The sequence below is a fragment of the Gigantopelta aegis genome, chromosome 7, assembly GCF_016097555.1.
Source record: "Gigantopelta aegis isolate Gae_Host chromosome 7, Gae_host_genome, whole genome shotgun sequence".
Lineage (NCBI taxonomy): Eukaryota > Metazoa > Mollusca > Gastropoda > Neomphalida > Peltospiridae > Gigantopelta > Gigantopelta aegis.
Window position 1 is genome coordinate 9,346,826 of NC_054705.1, and position 18,172 is coordinate 9,364,997.

Here is an 18,172-nt window from a genome sequence, read left to right on the forward strand (position 1 = left end):
ACATTCGCCCCATGAGATTATTGTCATGGCATTTGCTCCATAACATTCTCTTCCTGACATTCGCTCCATCACATTATCTTCTTGACATTCGCTCCATAACATTCTCTTCCTGACATTCGCTCCATCACATTATCTTCCTGACATTTGCTCCATAACATTATCTTCCTGACATTCGCTCCGTAATATTATCTTCCTGACATTCACTACATAACATTCTCTTCCTGACATTTGCTCCATAACATTCTCTTCATGTCTTTTATTCCATGACATTATCTTCCTGACATTCACTCCATAACATTCTCTTCATGTCTTTTATTCCATGACATTATCTTCCTGACATTCACTCCATAACATTCTCTTCCTGACATTCGTACCATCACATTATCTTCTTGACATTCGCTCCATAACATTATCTTCCTGAAATTCGCTACATAACATTCTCTTCCTGACATTTGCTCCATAACATTCTCTCCCTGACATTCGCTCCATAACATTATCTTTCTGACATTCGCTTGATAACATTATCTCCCTGACATTCGCTCCATAACATTATCTTCCTGACATTCGCTCCATCACATTATCTTACTGACATTCGCTCCATCACATTATTTTCCAATCTAATTAAAATTAGCTCCACTATTACATGTGGATCTAACAGCAGCCAGTTGGAGCTCATGTCCACCAATCAAAACCTTACTTGCAGAATCATGCCAGTGATTTGAAAATAATTTAAAAATATTCAAATTGAATTATCATGAGGGTATACGATATGTTTCATATGAATTACGAATGCCTTATGTAGACCAGTAGAACTAATTTTAATCAGATTCCTAACAACACTGCGTATTCTCCAATGTCCAGGTAACATTTCGTCTGTAAATAATAATATAAATATTGACCAATCACACTTCGCCTTTTATAACGTTATTTGTGAGCAAACAAATTCTAAAAATATCGGGCGAATCTATTTTAGTGGCCACAGTACAGCGAACAATACAAATACGTACGGGATGGGTTATCAGTCTTCAATTTTACATTAAAAATTATTTATTTATTTATAAAAAAAAACCCCAACTAAATCAGTCTTCAGTTTTACATTACAAATTATTTATTTTATAAAATAAAACATGTTTTAAGGCATTCGTAATTGACACGAAACATGTTGTATACCCTCAGGATAATTCCGAATGTTTTCAAATTATTTTTAAATCACTGGCAGGATTCTGCAAGTAAGGTTTTGATTGGTGAACATGAGCTCCAACTGGCTGCTGTTAGATTCACATGTAATAGTGGAGCTAATTTTAATTAGATTGATTATTTTCCTGACATTCGCTACATAACATTATCTTGCTGACATTCGCTCCATAACATTCTCTTCCTGACATTTGCACCATAACATTCTCTTCATGACATAACATTCACTTCCTGACATTCGCTCCATGACATTATTTTCATGGCATTTGCTCCATAACATTTTCTTCCTGACATTTGTTCCATGACATTATCTTCCTGACATTCGGACCATCACATTATCCTCCTGACATTCGCTCCATAACATTATCTTCCTGACATTCGCTCCATGACATTCTCTCCCTGACATTCGCCCCATAACATTTTCCTCTTGATATTTGCTCCATAACATTATCTTTCTAACTTTTGCTCTATAACATTCTCTCCATGACATTCGCTCCATAACATTCTCTCCCTGACATTCGCTCCATAACATTATCTCCCTGACATTCGCACCATAACATTATTTCCCTAACATTCGCTCCATAACATTATCTTCCTGAAATTCGCTACATAACATTCTCTTCCTGACATTTGCTCCATAACATGCTTTCCCTGACATTTGCTTCATATACATTATCTTTCTGACATTCGCTCGATAACATTATCTCCCTGACATTCGCTCGATAACATTATCTTCCTGACATTTTCTCCATAACATTATCTTCCTGACATTCGCTCCATAACATTATCTTCCTGACATTCGCTCCATAACATTATCTTCCTGACATTCACTACATAACATTTTCTTCCTGACATTTGCTCCATAACATTCTTTTCATGTCTTTTATTCCATGACATTATCTTCCTGACATTCACTCCACAACATTCTCTTCCTGACATTTGCTCCATAACATTCTCTCCATGTCTTTTATTCCATGACATTATCTTCCTGACATTCACTCCATAACATTCTCTTCCTGACATTCGCTCCATCACATTATCTTCTTGACATTCGCTCCATAACACTATCTTCCTGAAATTCGCTACATAACATTCTCTTCCTGACATTTGCTCCATAACATTCTCTCCCTGATATTCGCTCCATAACATTATCTTCCTGATATTTGCTCCATAACATTATCTTCCTGACATTCGCTCCATAACATTATCTTCTTGACATTCGCTCCATAACATTATCTTCCTGACATTCGCTACATAACATTCTCTTCCTGACATTTGCTCCATAACATTCTCTTCATGTCTTTTATTCCATGATATTATCTTCCTGACATTCACTCCAAGACATTATCTTCCTGACATTTCCTCCATAACATTCTCTTCATGTCATTTATTCCATGACATTGTCTCCCTGACATTAGCTCCATAACATTATCTTCATGACATTCGCTCCATAACATTCTCTTCCTGACATTAGCTCCATAACATTCTCTTGCTGACATTTGCTCCATAACATTATCTTCCTGACATTACCTCCATAACATTCTCTCCCTGACATTGGGCCCATAACATTATCCTCTTGTCATTTGCTTCATAACATTATCTTTCTTAGATTTGCTCCATAACATTCTCTCTCTGACATTCGCTCCATAACATTATCTCCCTGACATTCGCTCCATAACATTATCTTCCTGACATTCGCTCCATAACATTATCTCCATGACATTGGCTCCATGACATTATCTTCCTGACATTCGCCACATAACATTATCCTCTTGACATTTGCTCCATAACATTATCTCCCTGACATTCGCTCCATAACATTCTCTACGTGATATTCCTCCATAACATTATCTTCCTGACATTCGCTCCAAAACATTCTCTTCCTGACATTTGAACCATAACATTCTCTTTATGTCTTTTATTCCATGACATTATCTTCTTGACATTCACTCCATGACATTATTTTCTTGACATTCGCTCCACAACATTCACTTCCTGACATTCGCTCCACAACATTCACTTCCTGACACTCACTCCATGACATTATTTTCCTGACATTCCCTCAAAAACATTCACTTCCTGACATTCGCTCCATGACATTATTTTCATAGCATTTGCTCCATAACATTCACTTCCTGACATTCGCTCCATGACATTATTTTCATGACATTTGCTCCATAACATTCTCTTCCTGACATTTGTTCCATGACATTATCTTCCTGACATTCGCTCCATCACATTATCTTCCTGACATTCCCTCCATAACATTATGTTCCTGACATTTGCTCCATAACATTCTCTTCCTCACATTCGTTGTATAATATTCTCTCCCTGACATTCGCTCCATAATATTCTCTTCCTTACATTTGCTCCATAACATTATCTTCCTGACATTCGCTCCATGACATTATATTCCTGACATCCGTTCCATAACATTATCTTCCTGACATTTGCTCCATAACATTCACTTCCTGAAAATTCGCTCCAACACATTATTTTCATGGCATTCGCTCCTTAACATTATCTCTCTGATATTCGCTCCATGACATTATCTTTCTGACATTCGCTCCATAACATTATCATCCTTATATTTGCTCCGTAACATTATCTTCCTGACATTTGAACCATAACATTATCTCCCTGACATTCGCCCCATAACATTATGCTCTTGTCATTCGCTCCATAACATTCTCTGCCTGACATTTGCTCCATAACATTGTCTTCCTGACATTCGCTCCATTATCTCTCTGACATTCGCTCCATAATATTATCTTCTTGACATTTGCTCCATGACGTTATCTTCCTGACATTCGCTCCATGACATTATCTCTCTGACATTTGCGCCATGACGTTTTCTTCATGACATTCGCTCCATGACATTATCTTCCTGACATTCGCTCCATAACATTATCTTCATGACATTCGCTCCATGACATTATCTTCCTGACATTCGCTCCATAACATTATCTTCCTGACATTCGCTCCATGACATTATCTTCCTGACATTCGCTCCATAACATTATCCTCCTGACATTCGCTTCATAACATTATCTTACTGACATTCGCTCCATGACATTATCTTCCTGACATTCGTTGTATAACATTCTCTCCCTGACATTCGCTCCATAATATTCTCTTCCTGACATTTGGTCCATAACATTATCTTCCTGACATTCGCTCCATGACATTATCTTCCTGATATCCGTTCCATAACATTATCTTCTTGACATTCGCACCATAACATTCTCTCCCTGACATTCACTCCATAACATTATCTTCCTGACATTCGCTCTATAACATTATATTCCTGACATTCACTCCATAACATTCTCTCCCTGACATTCGCTTCATAACATTCTCTTCCTGACATTTGCTCCATAACATTATCTCACTGACATTAGCTCCACAACATTATCTCCATGACATTCGCTTCATAACTTTCTCTTCCTGACATTTGCTCCATAACATTCTCTCCCTGACATTCGCCCCATAACATTTTCCGCTTGATATTTGCTCCATAACATTATCTTTCTAACTTTTGCTCCATAACATTCTCTCCATGACATTCGCTCCATAACATTCTCTCCCTGACATTCGCTCCATAACATTATCTCCTTGACATTCGCACCATAACATTATTTCCCTGACATTCGCTCCATAACATTATCTTCCTGACATTTGCTGCATAACATTATCTTCATGGCATTTAGTTCATGACATTATCTTCTTGACATTCGCTCCATAACATTATCTTCCTGAAATTCGCTACATAACATTCTCTTCCTGACATTTGCTCCATAACATGCTTTCCCTGACATTCGCTCCATAACATTATCTTCCTGACATTCGCTCCATAACATTATCTCCCTGACATTGGCTCCATGACATTATCTTCCTGAAATTCGCCACATAACATTATCTCCCTGACATTCCTCCATAACATTATCTTCCTGACATTTCTCCATAACATTATCTTCCTGACATTCGCTCCAAAACATTCTCTTCCTGACATTTGAACCATAACATTCTCGTTATGTCTTTTATTCCATGACATTATCTTCTTGACATTCACTCCATGACATTATTTTCCTGACATTCGCTCCACAACATTCACTTCCTGACATTCGCTCCACAACATTCACTTCCTGACATTCACTCCATGACATTATTTTCCTGACATTCGCTCCACAACATTCACTTCCTGACATTCGCTCCATGACATTATTTTCATGGCATTTGTTCCATAACATTCACTTACTGACATTCGCTCCATGACATTATTTTCATGGCATTTGCTCGATAACATTATCGTCGTGACATTCACTCCATGGCATTATCTCTGTGTCATTTGCTCTTTGACATTTTCTTCGCAACATTCGCTTCATAATAGTTTCACTCGATTAGTTGTACGTAGATCTACGTTTACGTGTAGAGATAGGATGCAGATAACTTGTAAAATTGGGCCCAGTATTAAGACCAAAGTTACAGGTATTTTTTTTAACTACACCACTAATTCACATTCATTTATTAATCATCGTCTATTGAACGTCAAATATTTAGCAATTGTGACATAGTTTTTGTGAGAAAACCTCAGAACTCGAAGCAGGGTGGGGTGTAGACTATAGTGAGATAACTATAAAGGGGGTCGAGATATGCTTGTACGGAAAATGTTAGACAAAAAATGTCTTATTAGAGTAAACACGCTACATTCTATTAGTAGCAAGGGATCTTTTATATGCACCATCCTACCGACACGATAGCACATACCACGGACTTTGTGTACTATGAGTAATTCGTACCGTAGCACTGGTGATGTTCCCGAATCGGGAGAACTCGTCTCGAAGTCGCGTCTCGTCGATTCTGGGGGAAAGGTTTTTCACGTACAGGTTGACGGTCTGTTTCGTGGCCGTCTTCTTCGAGTTTGCGAACCTGTCCTTGAGTTCCATGTGTCGCTCCAATCGGCCCTGTGCTCGGCCCACGTACAGGGATCTCCCTCCCAGGTGGAGACCATTGAGCCGGTCGACAGCCTACACACGAAAAAACATTAGATGATGAATCAGAATATTGACACAGTCGACAGCCTACACACGAAAAAACATTAGATGATAAATCGGAATATTGACACAGTCGACAGCCTACAGACGAAATAACATTAGATGATAAATCAGAATATTGACACAGTCGACAGCCTACACACGAAAAAAAATTAGATGATGAATCAGAATATTGACACAGTCGACAGCCTACAGACGAAATAACATTAGATGATGAATCAGAATATTGACACAGTCGACAGCCTACAGACGAAATAACATTAGATGATAAATCAGAATATTGACACAGTCGACAGCCTACAGACGAAAAAACATTAGATGATAAATCAGAATATTGACACAGTCGACAGCCTACAGACGAAATAACATTAGATGATAAATCAGAATACTGACACAGTCGACAGCCTACAGACGAAATAACATTAGATGATAAATCAGAATACTGACACAGTCGACAGCCTACACACGAAATAACATTAGATGATAAATCAGAATATTGACACAGTCGACAGCCTACACACGAAATAACATTAGATGATAAATCAGAATATTGACACAGTCGACAGCCTACACACGAAATAACATTAGATGATAAATCAGAATATTGACACAACCGACAGCCTACACACGAAATAACATTAGATGATAAATCAGAATATTGACACAGTCGACAGCCTACACACGAAATAACATTAGATCAGAATATTGACACTGTCGACAGCATACAGATGAAATATCATTAAATCAGAATATTGAAAAGGGCAACAGCATACAGACGAAATATCACTAGATCAGAATATTGACACTGTCGACAACACACACACACAATATAATTAAATCAAGACAATTGACACTGTCGACCGTGTACACACAGTAAACTATTAGCAATTCCAAAAGCCTACAGACGAAACAAACATTCTGAGAGTACTGCTAAAGCAATACCTGTCCCATACCCACCTTAACACATGTTCGTATCTTCTACGTTCAAGGGCCACAACTCTGTGATAAATGTGTAAATCGCCATGAAAGTTATACTTTATTTGTAACAGTACATGGTATAATTATATATACAAAATTTCATCGGAATATGTTCAGGCATTAAGAAAGTCCGGAAAACTAATTTTCATATCTCCTAAGGTCAAGGGCCAGAACTACATATCACCATGGAAGTCATATTTGATGTGTAATAAGACATGATAAAGCTATACACACAATCTCAATATCTCGAGCTATTGTTATGATGCTACCTTTTTTTTAATCCACGGATTTAAAGGGACAGACCATAGTTTTAAAATACTCCAGCATATTTTTCGCTATGTTATGATCACTGAAATCAAACTTTACTTGTATTTTATTGTTTAGATTATTCATTTTCGTAGAACCGAAGTGTTTCTGGTCAACGCGTTGTTTCTAATAATTATTACAAAATGCATTTTTCATATTTTTGAAAACGTACATGCGTCTAAGAAGTAGCGTTTATTGATCAGAGTTATAGTCTATTTTTGAAGGATGTTTGCCGGTTTTAACGTCACAGAGTCTTCTTTCACTCTGTTGTAACTTTATCCAAATGTGTTACAGTAGACCGTAGGCAGGGTAAATTTCTGATCATTTAGGATGCAGGGAAGACACCAACTAGCAATTCCAGCTGTGCTTGCCATTACTGGCTATGGTACTAACAGTGCTTTTATGCAGAATGGAAAACTGGAGGTTTTGGATATTCTCAAGCAACACCAAGACTTCCTTGAGATGTTGTTAGCTCATGGAAGTTCAGCAAAAATTGATGTTCATATATTTAAGAAGCAGATCATTTCATATACCTTCTCTTTGGGAGTGCAGGTGCAAATAACATACAAAAACATCATGACTTGAGAAATATCTGGAAATGTGTGTTGCCAAACCAAGGATGATAATATTGAACTACAGTAGAGTATAAATCAACCTTCTCCACTCTACATGTATGTATTCACTGAGAATGCTCTGAGAATGCACATAAAGAGAACAAATTGCCAAGTTGTCATTTGGTATCAGTCATACCAGGCAGTCCAGGCTATTCCCCAACCAAATTGTCATATGGCTGAGAAGTTTTAGAAGGAACACTAGAGATGAAATAGTGATATTATACTATGAGCGCTGATGGACATACTGATGGAGGAACCAGAGCAGAGTCTGGAGAAGGAAAATACCAGAAATTGTGAACATGACAGACATATTTTAATTGCATGAAAATGCAAAGGAATATGAAAGGAAGTCAAAACTGTCCTAGACAATATTTGATGTAGAAACTAATTATATACACCTGAGCATAAGTTAAACACAATGTAAATATAAAGGCAAATCCAAAAATGTTACAAACACAGACTAGTATAAGATGAACTTCTGTGAGATAGATGACTTGTACATGTAATGCAAAAGAAATTATGGTAAACTGATGCTTTAAATTTTTAACACTGGTGTTTAGTAAAGAGGGACATCTTCATAATATTGATGCACATACATGTATACTCAACAAAATTAATTAAAGGCTAGTAAATTTTCTTATATTATAATATAATTCTTTGTTATTGTCATATTATTTTGTTTTGGTCATATATATGGCTTCTATACATTGTTTCAGTAAACTTTTATTGGTTATACACGCAAAAAACACTGGGTATTTCACATACTTATGAAAAATATTGAAATGAGCATTAGGCAAGTATTTGTTACACATTTGTTCAGAATGTCTTTTGTCATTGTGTTCCCTCAAAATTGTTATTTAAGTCATTAAGTTTAAGAACATGCCACAATGCTGACAACTTTCAACGGAAGAAGTTGTATTTTCCCCATTATTTAAAGGAAAATGCTAAAATATCTATTGGTCCTTAATTACTTTTGTTGAGTATAGTATAGGCAGATATACGGAACCATATTTGAATAATGCTGCCTCAATATATTAAATACTGTGCAATTTTTAAAAGTAAAAGGTTCAAGCAGCCCAAAATATGTGTAAATATAGAAAATAATGCATTTCAGGCATTGCTTAACTTTTGCCGATGAGTATATCATTATTCATACCACATATTGCATTGTTATTTGGTTTGTTACTATTAACATCTAGTATAGGATGAATATCATTCATTTTGGCCTTATATCTGTTAAAAATTTATATGAATGACAACTTTATCACTATATTTAATTTTTCAATATAATGTTTTTGGGAAACAAAATGTGCAACGGTACCCCCATTGAATGGCGATATTTTTTTAATCCATCAACATTTTTGCTGCAAACAAGCAGATATTGAATTCATATATAATGAGGTATCTAAAAATACTTGTCTCCAAAAATCCCGGGTGGGGGGGGGGGGGGGGGGGGAGGGTTTCGGTATCTGGCCCATGGACTACAGGTTTGTAGATTAACTAAACTTAGTGTCCATTTTTATGAGTTGAAACTAGGGTCGGCGCCTTTAAGTACCCAACACGATGTGTATGCTAGCAATACCACACACATTTAAGCTCACGAAAATAAAGCATATGACTGTACTAACCATTTGAGCAGATTCTGCGTCCTCAAATTGAACGAATCCAAATCCTTTTGATTTCCCCGAACTGTCGACCATAATCTGAAAACATCACAGCATCATATATTTAAAGTATGTAATAGTTAATAACAGGCGTATGGGCTCCCATTTTTGTAGGGGAGAAGGCTGATTTTTGCCCGAATTAAACAAAAGTGCCCGAATCTGGATTACAACGTTTATTCCTATTAGCATTATCGCCAAACAGCTATATAGTGTTGCAAAGGAATCACTACGCATTTTTTGCATGGGTTACAACTAACATCGTGGTTAGAACGATGAAATTACACGGTGAAACTACAGTGTTCAGGCCAGTCCATTGTGCCCGAATGTCTCTTTTGTTTTTGCCCGAATTAAGGGGATTTTCTCCAGAACTGGGGGGGGGGGGGGGGGGGGGGGGGGGGGAGGGGGGGGGGGGGGGGCAACACGTCTCGTACGCTTATGGTTAATAATATTGTACGACAAATAAGTGTAGACGGTTTTCAAAATGCAACAAACGGGGATGCCTTTAAATTATGTACAGTATGAATCTCCGTGCCCCATTGAACTGATTGGGGGCTTTCTCGTTCCAACCAGTGCACCACAGCTGGCCAAAGGGCGAGGTATGTACTTTCCTGTCCAAATAGCCTATGGTTAATTAATCAATGTGTTCTAATGGTGTTAATAAACAAAAAAACCCCCAAAAAACCCCAAAAAACCCCAACAACAACCAACCTTTAACTGTTATACACGTTTTATGGGGTGGCAGGCTAATGAAAATAGTAGATGTAAAAAGAGTTGTGATTGGGACAGAGAGGACACCCCCCCCGCCCCACATCGGCTATGTCTATGATAATTTATGCTTGACACCCGATGTTTTTCGTGCTAGGATGCCATTAAATATTCATCCACTTCCACCCACGTCCTGAGCTATCGAAGGCTAGATACTCCCTCCCCCGGGGACCTGGTTTTAATAATGTACAGACAAACCTGGGTTAAACAGCCACCGAACGGATTTTTAAAAGGTGGCCTTCTCAGACCTGTGGCTGCTTAATGTAGGTCAGTTTATACCACATTAGATGATTCAGGAGAATAAAAATGTGACCACATAACACATATGGCTGGATAATGCAGGTCAGTTTATACCACATTAGATGATTCAGGAGAATAAAAATGTGACCACATAACACAGGTGGCTGGATAATGCAGGTCAGTTTATACCACATTAGATGATTCAGGAGAATAAAAATGTGACCACATAACACAGGTGGCTGGATAATGTAGGTCAGTTTATACCACATTAGATGATTCAGGAGAATAAAAATGTGACCACATAATACAGGTGGCTGGATAATGTAGGTCAGTTTATACCGTATTAGATGATTCAGGAGAATAAAAATGTGACCACATAACACAGATGGCTGGATAATGCAGGTCAGTTTATACCGTATTAGATGATTTGGAATAATAAAAATGAGACTTATTAACACAGGTGGCTGATTAATGCAGGTGTCCACTAGAGCAGGTTTTACTGTACTATGGCGTTACTACCGTTGCGCTGGTGATTCTGCCAAATCGTTCGAACATTTTTGTCAACTCGTCTTCCGACAAATCGTCGCCGAAGTTGTTGATGTAGACGTTCTTAAACGGTTTCTTCTTCGCTTGTTCAATTCTCTCCTTCTTTGGAACAAACATTTCAACCAACCTGCAAAATATAAACAGAAAAATACTTCATACTAGTATTATATACCGAATTTCACTGAAAACGCGCCAGTCAGATTTGTAGTGGTAAAAAACAAAAACAAAAAACAAACAAACAACAACCTGATTTTGTACAGCTAGATTTATTTTGGTAGGGGAGAGTGAGAGAGAGAGAGAGAGAGAGAGAGAGAGAGAGAGAGAGAGAGAGAGAGAGAGAGAGAGAGAGAGAGAGAGAGAGAGAGAGAGAGAGAGAGCGAGAGAGAGACAGAGAGAGATTAATCATTGGCTGTTGAATGTCAAATATTTGGGAATTCTGACACGTAGTCAGAAGAGGAAACCCGCTACAGTTTTCCTAATGCAGAAAGGGATCTTTTATATGCACTTTCCCCACAGGAGAGCACATACCACGGCCTTTGTTCCGTTATGGTGCACTGGCTGGAACGAGGAAAACCAACCCAATCAGGTAATGGATCCATCGAAGTGGTTAGATCTTGCGACGCAGGCAATAAATAAGACAACAAACGTATGAATTGTTAATGTTGTTGTTTGTTTTATAGCAACCACACGTGTGATAAAGTATTTCACTTACAATTGAAATTTTGAGTAAAAGTCAGTATCTATCTGTGATATTTGTATGTTTGTACAGTTCTTTACACTGTTTTTATTTAAATCTTGAATTTTTATATTGATGTTGATCATAACTTTATTTGTTTGCATTACCACAGTTTGACACCCAATAGCCGATGTATTTTTCGTGCTGGGGCGTCGTTAAACATTCATTCATTCATTCCCATTCATGCCTTTTTCACACTATGGTATTTAATGTTATTTAGTTCTAAATCGATTGGTTTCTAAATGGCGACAGCGGGCTCTCTCTCTCTCTCTCTCTGTCTCTCTCTCTCTCTCTCTCTCTCTCTCTCTCTCTCTCTCTCTCTCTCTCTCTCTCTCTCTCTCTCTCTCTGTATATATGTGTGTGTGTGTATCTCTCTCCCCCTCTGTGTGTGTGTGTCTCCCTCTCCACTCCCTCTCTCTCTGTGTCTCTCCCTCCCTAGCTCTCTCTCTCTCTCTCTCTCTCTCTCTCTCTCTCTCTCTCTCTCCCTCTCTCTCTCTCTCTCTCTCTCTCTCTCTCTCTCTCTCTCTCTCTCTCTCTCTCTCTCTCTCTCTCTCTCTCTCTCATGTGCATGTGCATGTTGCGGGGTAACTCGATGACGCAAACCGCGAACTCACGCGAGATCTCGCAAAAATAGACCTGTGGACAAGTTGGGGGGCATAGACAATGAGGCCACGATTAATTATTCTATCAGTAGGGAACCCGAAAATTCTGTCGATCCAACAAGACTTATTGGAGCCATTTGTGAATTATTGCTTATCATGAAATAAAAAATATTTTGTTGTTAACGCCCGACAAACCATCGGTTCGGATTCGTACGCAGTAAATATCGGATATGGGCTGAAATAATAATAATGTGTGCGCGCGTGTATGTATGCAGATATTTATTGTATTTAACATAATTTAAATATTTATAAAGCATTATACAGATAAATACATTCAGGATTCTTGTCGGGATTTCTTTTCACCAAGTTATTTAAAATTTTGTTCGGTATTTTGAATAAAATTAAATGATACATATGAAAGTTGACCTGTGGTATATAAAACATTATAATCAGGCCCATAAGAACGATATCTGGTGTTGGGGAGGGGAGGGGCACAATCTGTAGTGGAGGGACACAGTCTAGTTGGTGGGGGGGGGGGGGGGGCAAAATCCATATTTAAAACCGGGTTTATAAAAGTGGGGCTATAGTAACCCCCCCCCCCCCCCCCCCCCCCCCCCCCATCGGACTTCTTGGTTGCTACCGACCTGAGAATGGTCAGAAATGTAACTGTATTGCATATACAACTATTTAAATTCGAAGCAAGATTATTTAACCTAAGAAAGATGTCAGTTTTATTTATAACAGATTAGACTAGCCGGATTGAGAGTTCCGCTCAAATGAAAAACAAAATCGGATTTTACATATAAAAGTCCTTGTCCCCAAATGACCGGGATAACGTAACAAGAACATCTGACTGAGGTTCCATTTGCTAAAAGTTCGATCCTCCTCAGTGGGCCCGTGTGGTTATTTCCCGTCCCAACTAATTATCCATCAAAGGACGTCGTGTATGCTATCCTGTTTGTGGGATGTGAGAAGTATGCCATGTATCATTTATTATAAATACATTGGTACGACTGAAAACAAACGGTTTCTTGTCGTGGCTCTGTGACCAGGCCATTTAACATGCATACCACAACTTAATGCAACTTCTTAATGTATATTTCGCAACAAAACGTGGTATATTATTCTCGAGTGTAACCGGCGTGATCTCATTGTTTGGCAAGGGGATATATATATATATATATATATATATCTGGGGGACCCCACCTCCCCCATCTACGCTCCGCGCCTTCGGCGCTCGCGTTTGTTGAGTTCCGTTTACATGAAATTTCGATAACCTACACTTGTAAATATATATCAAAGTGCTGATGGTATCGCTAACGATCTCGACCAATGTTCTCAGGTACAAAATACAAAATAGTAACCAAACGCTATTGTACATACAGATATATGTTTACTTCAAACTGATCTTCATGTAAAGAAGAAGAAGTCGTCTTCTAAATTCTTCAAAACAAACAACGCAAACAGCGAGTGCAAATAATGTTTACATGCTCATATACCACTAGAGTTTCGAGCATGTCCGTCCCGGGCCTGTCTCTGAATAGCCAGGGGCTTGTCCCGAGAAAGACAAAAAATTAAGCGGACAATTTTGAAATTTACATCCAAAAATTAAATAGTGGGCCTTTAAAATTTTGATGCGCATCTCTAATTAATATAATTAATAAAGAAAATTCTACTCATTAAATGTGGTCGCTAGATTAGATCGGGTGGTCAAAAAGAAATTAGATAAGATCGGTAGGCTGACTCGGGATGGGGGGGGGGGGGGGGGGGGAGTTGAAAATGGGCAGAATTTTGAAAAAATAACAATTAGTAAAAAAGTTAATAGAATTTTAAAAAAAAAGAAAAAAGTTACAAGCCAAAAAGAAAAAAAATTGACTGCTCGGTCGAATATTTATATAATTTGGAGCATTTTAGAAGAACAGTCCAAAAATAAATAAAAGAAAGAAGAGAGGATCGGACTATTTAATAATATTAAAAAAAAAAAAAGAAGTAATTTCGACATAAACTTTTGAACGAAGGTCTAAAAGTTTAAAAGTCCGATCTATATGTCCACATGGCCTCGTTAAGGCCGTTAGGGTGCACAGCTTGTAGGGACGAGATGGGTTGCATCCCGTCAAGAAAACCCCTAGACTGACAGTCAGTAGACGTTGAAGGTGTAGTGCTGTGCTGAAATACAGATCTTGAGAAGCCGGATCCGTCTGAACGAGAGAGTGAATCAGACTAGGGCATAGTCCAGTCGTCATGGGTTGGTATAGTGGTGCGAACGGGCCCGACTCCGGAGGATACTAGATGGTATCACAATAAAACAAAGTAAAGTCTAGACAAGAGTTGTAGGGGCCGACCCCGCTTCCTATTTCTTCTTAGAGTGGGGCGGGCAATCTTCCAGTGCTGCTAGGACAGGCTCGGATATGTAGAGACTAAACGCGACCAACCGTGGCGTTCTGCAGAATGGCCGTCATACGAGACACGAAAAAACCAAGTCAACATAGTCAGGCGGAGAAACGACGTGGAGGCAAGGAATCTCGCTAAAAAAGAATCCATCCTGGTGGTGCAGACTGTCGAAACGAGAAGCGTTCCAGCGTTCAATCAGTTCCAATGGCCGCATACATACATGACAAAACAACGAAGTGAAGGATCCCCAAATCGAGCCGCGAAAGCACGTGCAGTGTGCACAAGCGAAACAAACACGACTTACCGCGTCGAGCTCCAGATTGGGAATGACGCAAACAGCATGTCAACTTTTACTTCCGCGTTTACATGTGATGTCAAACTTTGAGCCGCGTTTACTCGGTTTCTGACGTCATGCTAAGTTGTAGGTTTTCGCGTGTGACGGCTCATATATGTTTTAAAACTTCTTAAATATCAGATATTATTTCAAGTGAAGTTGTATGTATCTGATATAAATGATAAATGAAAATAAAATAAAATAAAATGAAATAAAATAATAAATAAAAATAAGATAAATAAATAAGTAAATAAATAAATACATAAATAAATAAATTGTGGATAGACACGTAATATTGATTAGTAGTTGTACGTCTGTCTTTTTTTAATGAAACGATAAGGAGAAAATAGAGCTGTGATAAAGGTCTATGTGAAGTAGGGGTTTTGTTTGGGGTTTTTAGGGGGAAGGGGAAGCATATATATTTTTTTAAATTTTAAATACTGATAATGTGGTGAATTAAACATCACTGGAAATCCGCGTGAATATTTAACTATAATTCTAATTGTTAAAAGTAAAAAACTCATTTCACTAAAGTTAATTGTATTGTATGAATCATTTAATTTTGCGTTGTTAAAATACCCTTGACAGGTGGCTGCAGAGACTTCGTCTAAGTTAATGTTTTACTGCTTTTGGTCTTAAACTATTCCGATGTAAACTTTAGTAGACCGTTTTTCGCTGCCATGTTAACATCTTATACGAAATAGAAAGAAAGAAAGAAATGTTTTATTTAACGACGCACTCAACACATTTTATTTACGGTTATATGGCGTCAGACATATGGTTAAGGACCACACAGATTTTGAGAGGAAACCCGCTGTCGCCACTACATGGGCTACTCTTTCCGATTAGCAGCAAGGGATCTTTTATTTGCGCTTCCCACAGGCAGGATAGCACAAACCATGGCCTTTGTTGAACCAGTTATGGATCACTGGTCGGTGCAAGTGATTTACACCTACCCATTGAGCCTTGCGGAGCACTCACTCAGGGTTTGGAGTCGGTATCTGGATTAAAAAGATCATGCCTCGACTGGGATCAGACCCCAGTACTTACCAACCTGTAGACCGATGGTTCAACCACTACGCCACCGAGGCCGGTCTTATACGAAATATGTACGTTAGTCACTAGAGGTTCACAGCTCCTACGAAGCTACTCACGACGCTCATGACAACTGTCGATCACCCCCTCCCCCTCCCCAATTTGTATATAGCCTCGATACCATCAAATTCGGCAAGGAACGGTACACTTCGCGCACATGCGCAATGGGAATGTGAAAGAGGTCTATTGGGCAATTTCTCGCCCCATCCAGTGCACCACGACTGGTATATTAAAGGCTGTGGTATATGCTATTCTGTCTGTGGGATTGTGCATATAAAATATCCTTGGCTGCTAATCGAAAAGAGTAGCCCATGACGTGGCGACAGGGGTGGGGGGTGGGGGTGGGGTGGGGTTGGGGTGGAGGGTGGGGTTGGGGTGAGGGATGGGGTTTCCTCTCTCAATATCTGTGTGGTCCTTAACCATATGCCCGACGCCATATAACCGTAAATAAAATGTGTTGAGTGCATCGTTAAATAAAACATTTCCTTCCTTCCTTCTTTCTCTGTCTCTACCACTCTATATCTGTCTTTTTCTCTCCCTTTTGACCAAATATGAAAAAAAACTATGTTAGAAACCAAGCAACCGTTGTTTAAAACTTGCTCAGGTATCGATAAGGTAGTACTAAATCAAATAACTTCCGATTGGGTCAAAGTTCGAAGTGCAGTGAACTTTTGATAGAGAAGTGAACACCACAAGTCCTGTGATTGGTGATAAATGTGAGTGTGTTGGTTGTTAAAAAAAATAGTTTCATCTGGGGAAAAAATGTATATAGAGGATACTCCCCGAGTATTTATCAGCAAGAGTTGACAAAAATATGAAATCCGAGACTTCCGAGTGCTGATAAATTACGATATCACAAGACACGAGGGGGGTATTCTTTTTATCATCCTTTATCATTCTTTGCGACAATTGTAAACAATGTCAGTAATGTGGGTTGAATGTCACTTCATTTGGCAGCGGTAGACTCGTTAAGTAGCAGAACGACAGTTGCGTGACATCACTAATGACGCTGAATAGTGCTGAAACATACACAGTGACGTAATAAAAGAAGCAATATCTTCTAGGAGAATATCACAGGAGATATCGCAAATTATAGTGCCAGCGATATCTCCTACAAAATCCTTTAATGAATGATAAGCAATTTTATTTCATATAGTACCACTGTGTCAAGTAGCCTTGTGCTTGAAACATGTATGGGGTACCAGTAAAACAATCACTCGAATTTTGTGCGGAACTAGGGTAGTCATAGACACTACCTGTTATTTCAGAAATGAGCACTTTGACCCCTAAGGGTGAGGGGTGGTAGTATTTATATCCGTGCCGTTTATGTCGATTGATACGCTGCAGGTAGGCGTTTTAGCCACATATCATGTGTTACTACTGTTGTCTATGGGATTTGATTTGGGTGTATAACCCATAAACCAACATTCCTTTCCTTTTAAAATTCCGTAAGTATGGAAGCCCGTTGGTGCCAGGGGTGAATATATATATATATATATATATATATATATATATATATATATATATATATATTGTACAGCCTCTAATAATTATGTGTACGTGGCGGCCACTTAATTATCTGGCAGCCGCCACATAATTAAGTGGCGGCTGTACAAACACCCCCCCCCAAGAAACACCCCCCCCCAAAGAAAA

General features: G+C 38.6%; 1 protein-coding gene across 1 annotated transcript in view; it reads right to left on the bottom strand.

Moving 5' to 3' along the window:
• Positions 1–18,172, bottom strand: part of LOC121377239 (polyadenylate-binding protein 4-like) — a 55,294-nt gene that overhangs the window by 14,812 nt on the left and 22,310 nt on the right. The window contains exons 5-7 of the mRNA XM_041505150.1: positions 11,335–11,488; positions 9,775–9,849; positions 5,994–6,221 (exon numbers count right to left, since the gene is read on the bottom strand). Coding sequence (XP_041361084.1) covers positions 5,994–6,221; positions 9,775–9,849; positions 11,335–11,488 — 457 coding nt within the window. The remainder of the gene's footprint in view (positions 1–5,993; positions 6,222–9,774; positions 9,850–11,334; positions 11,489–18,172) is intronic.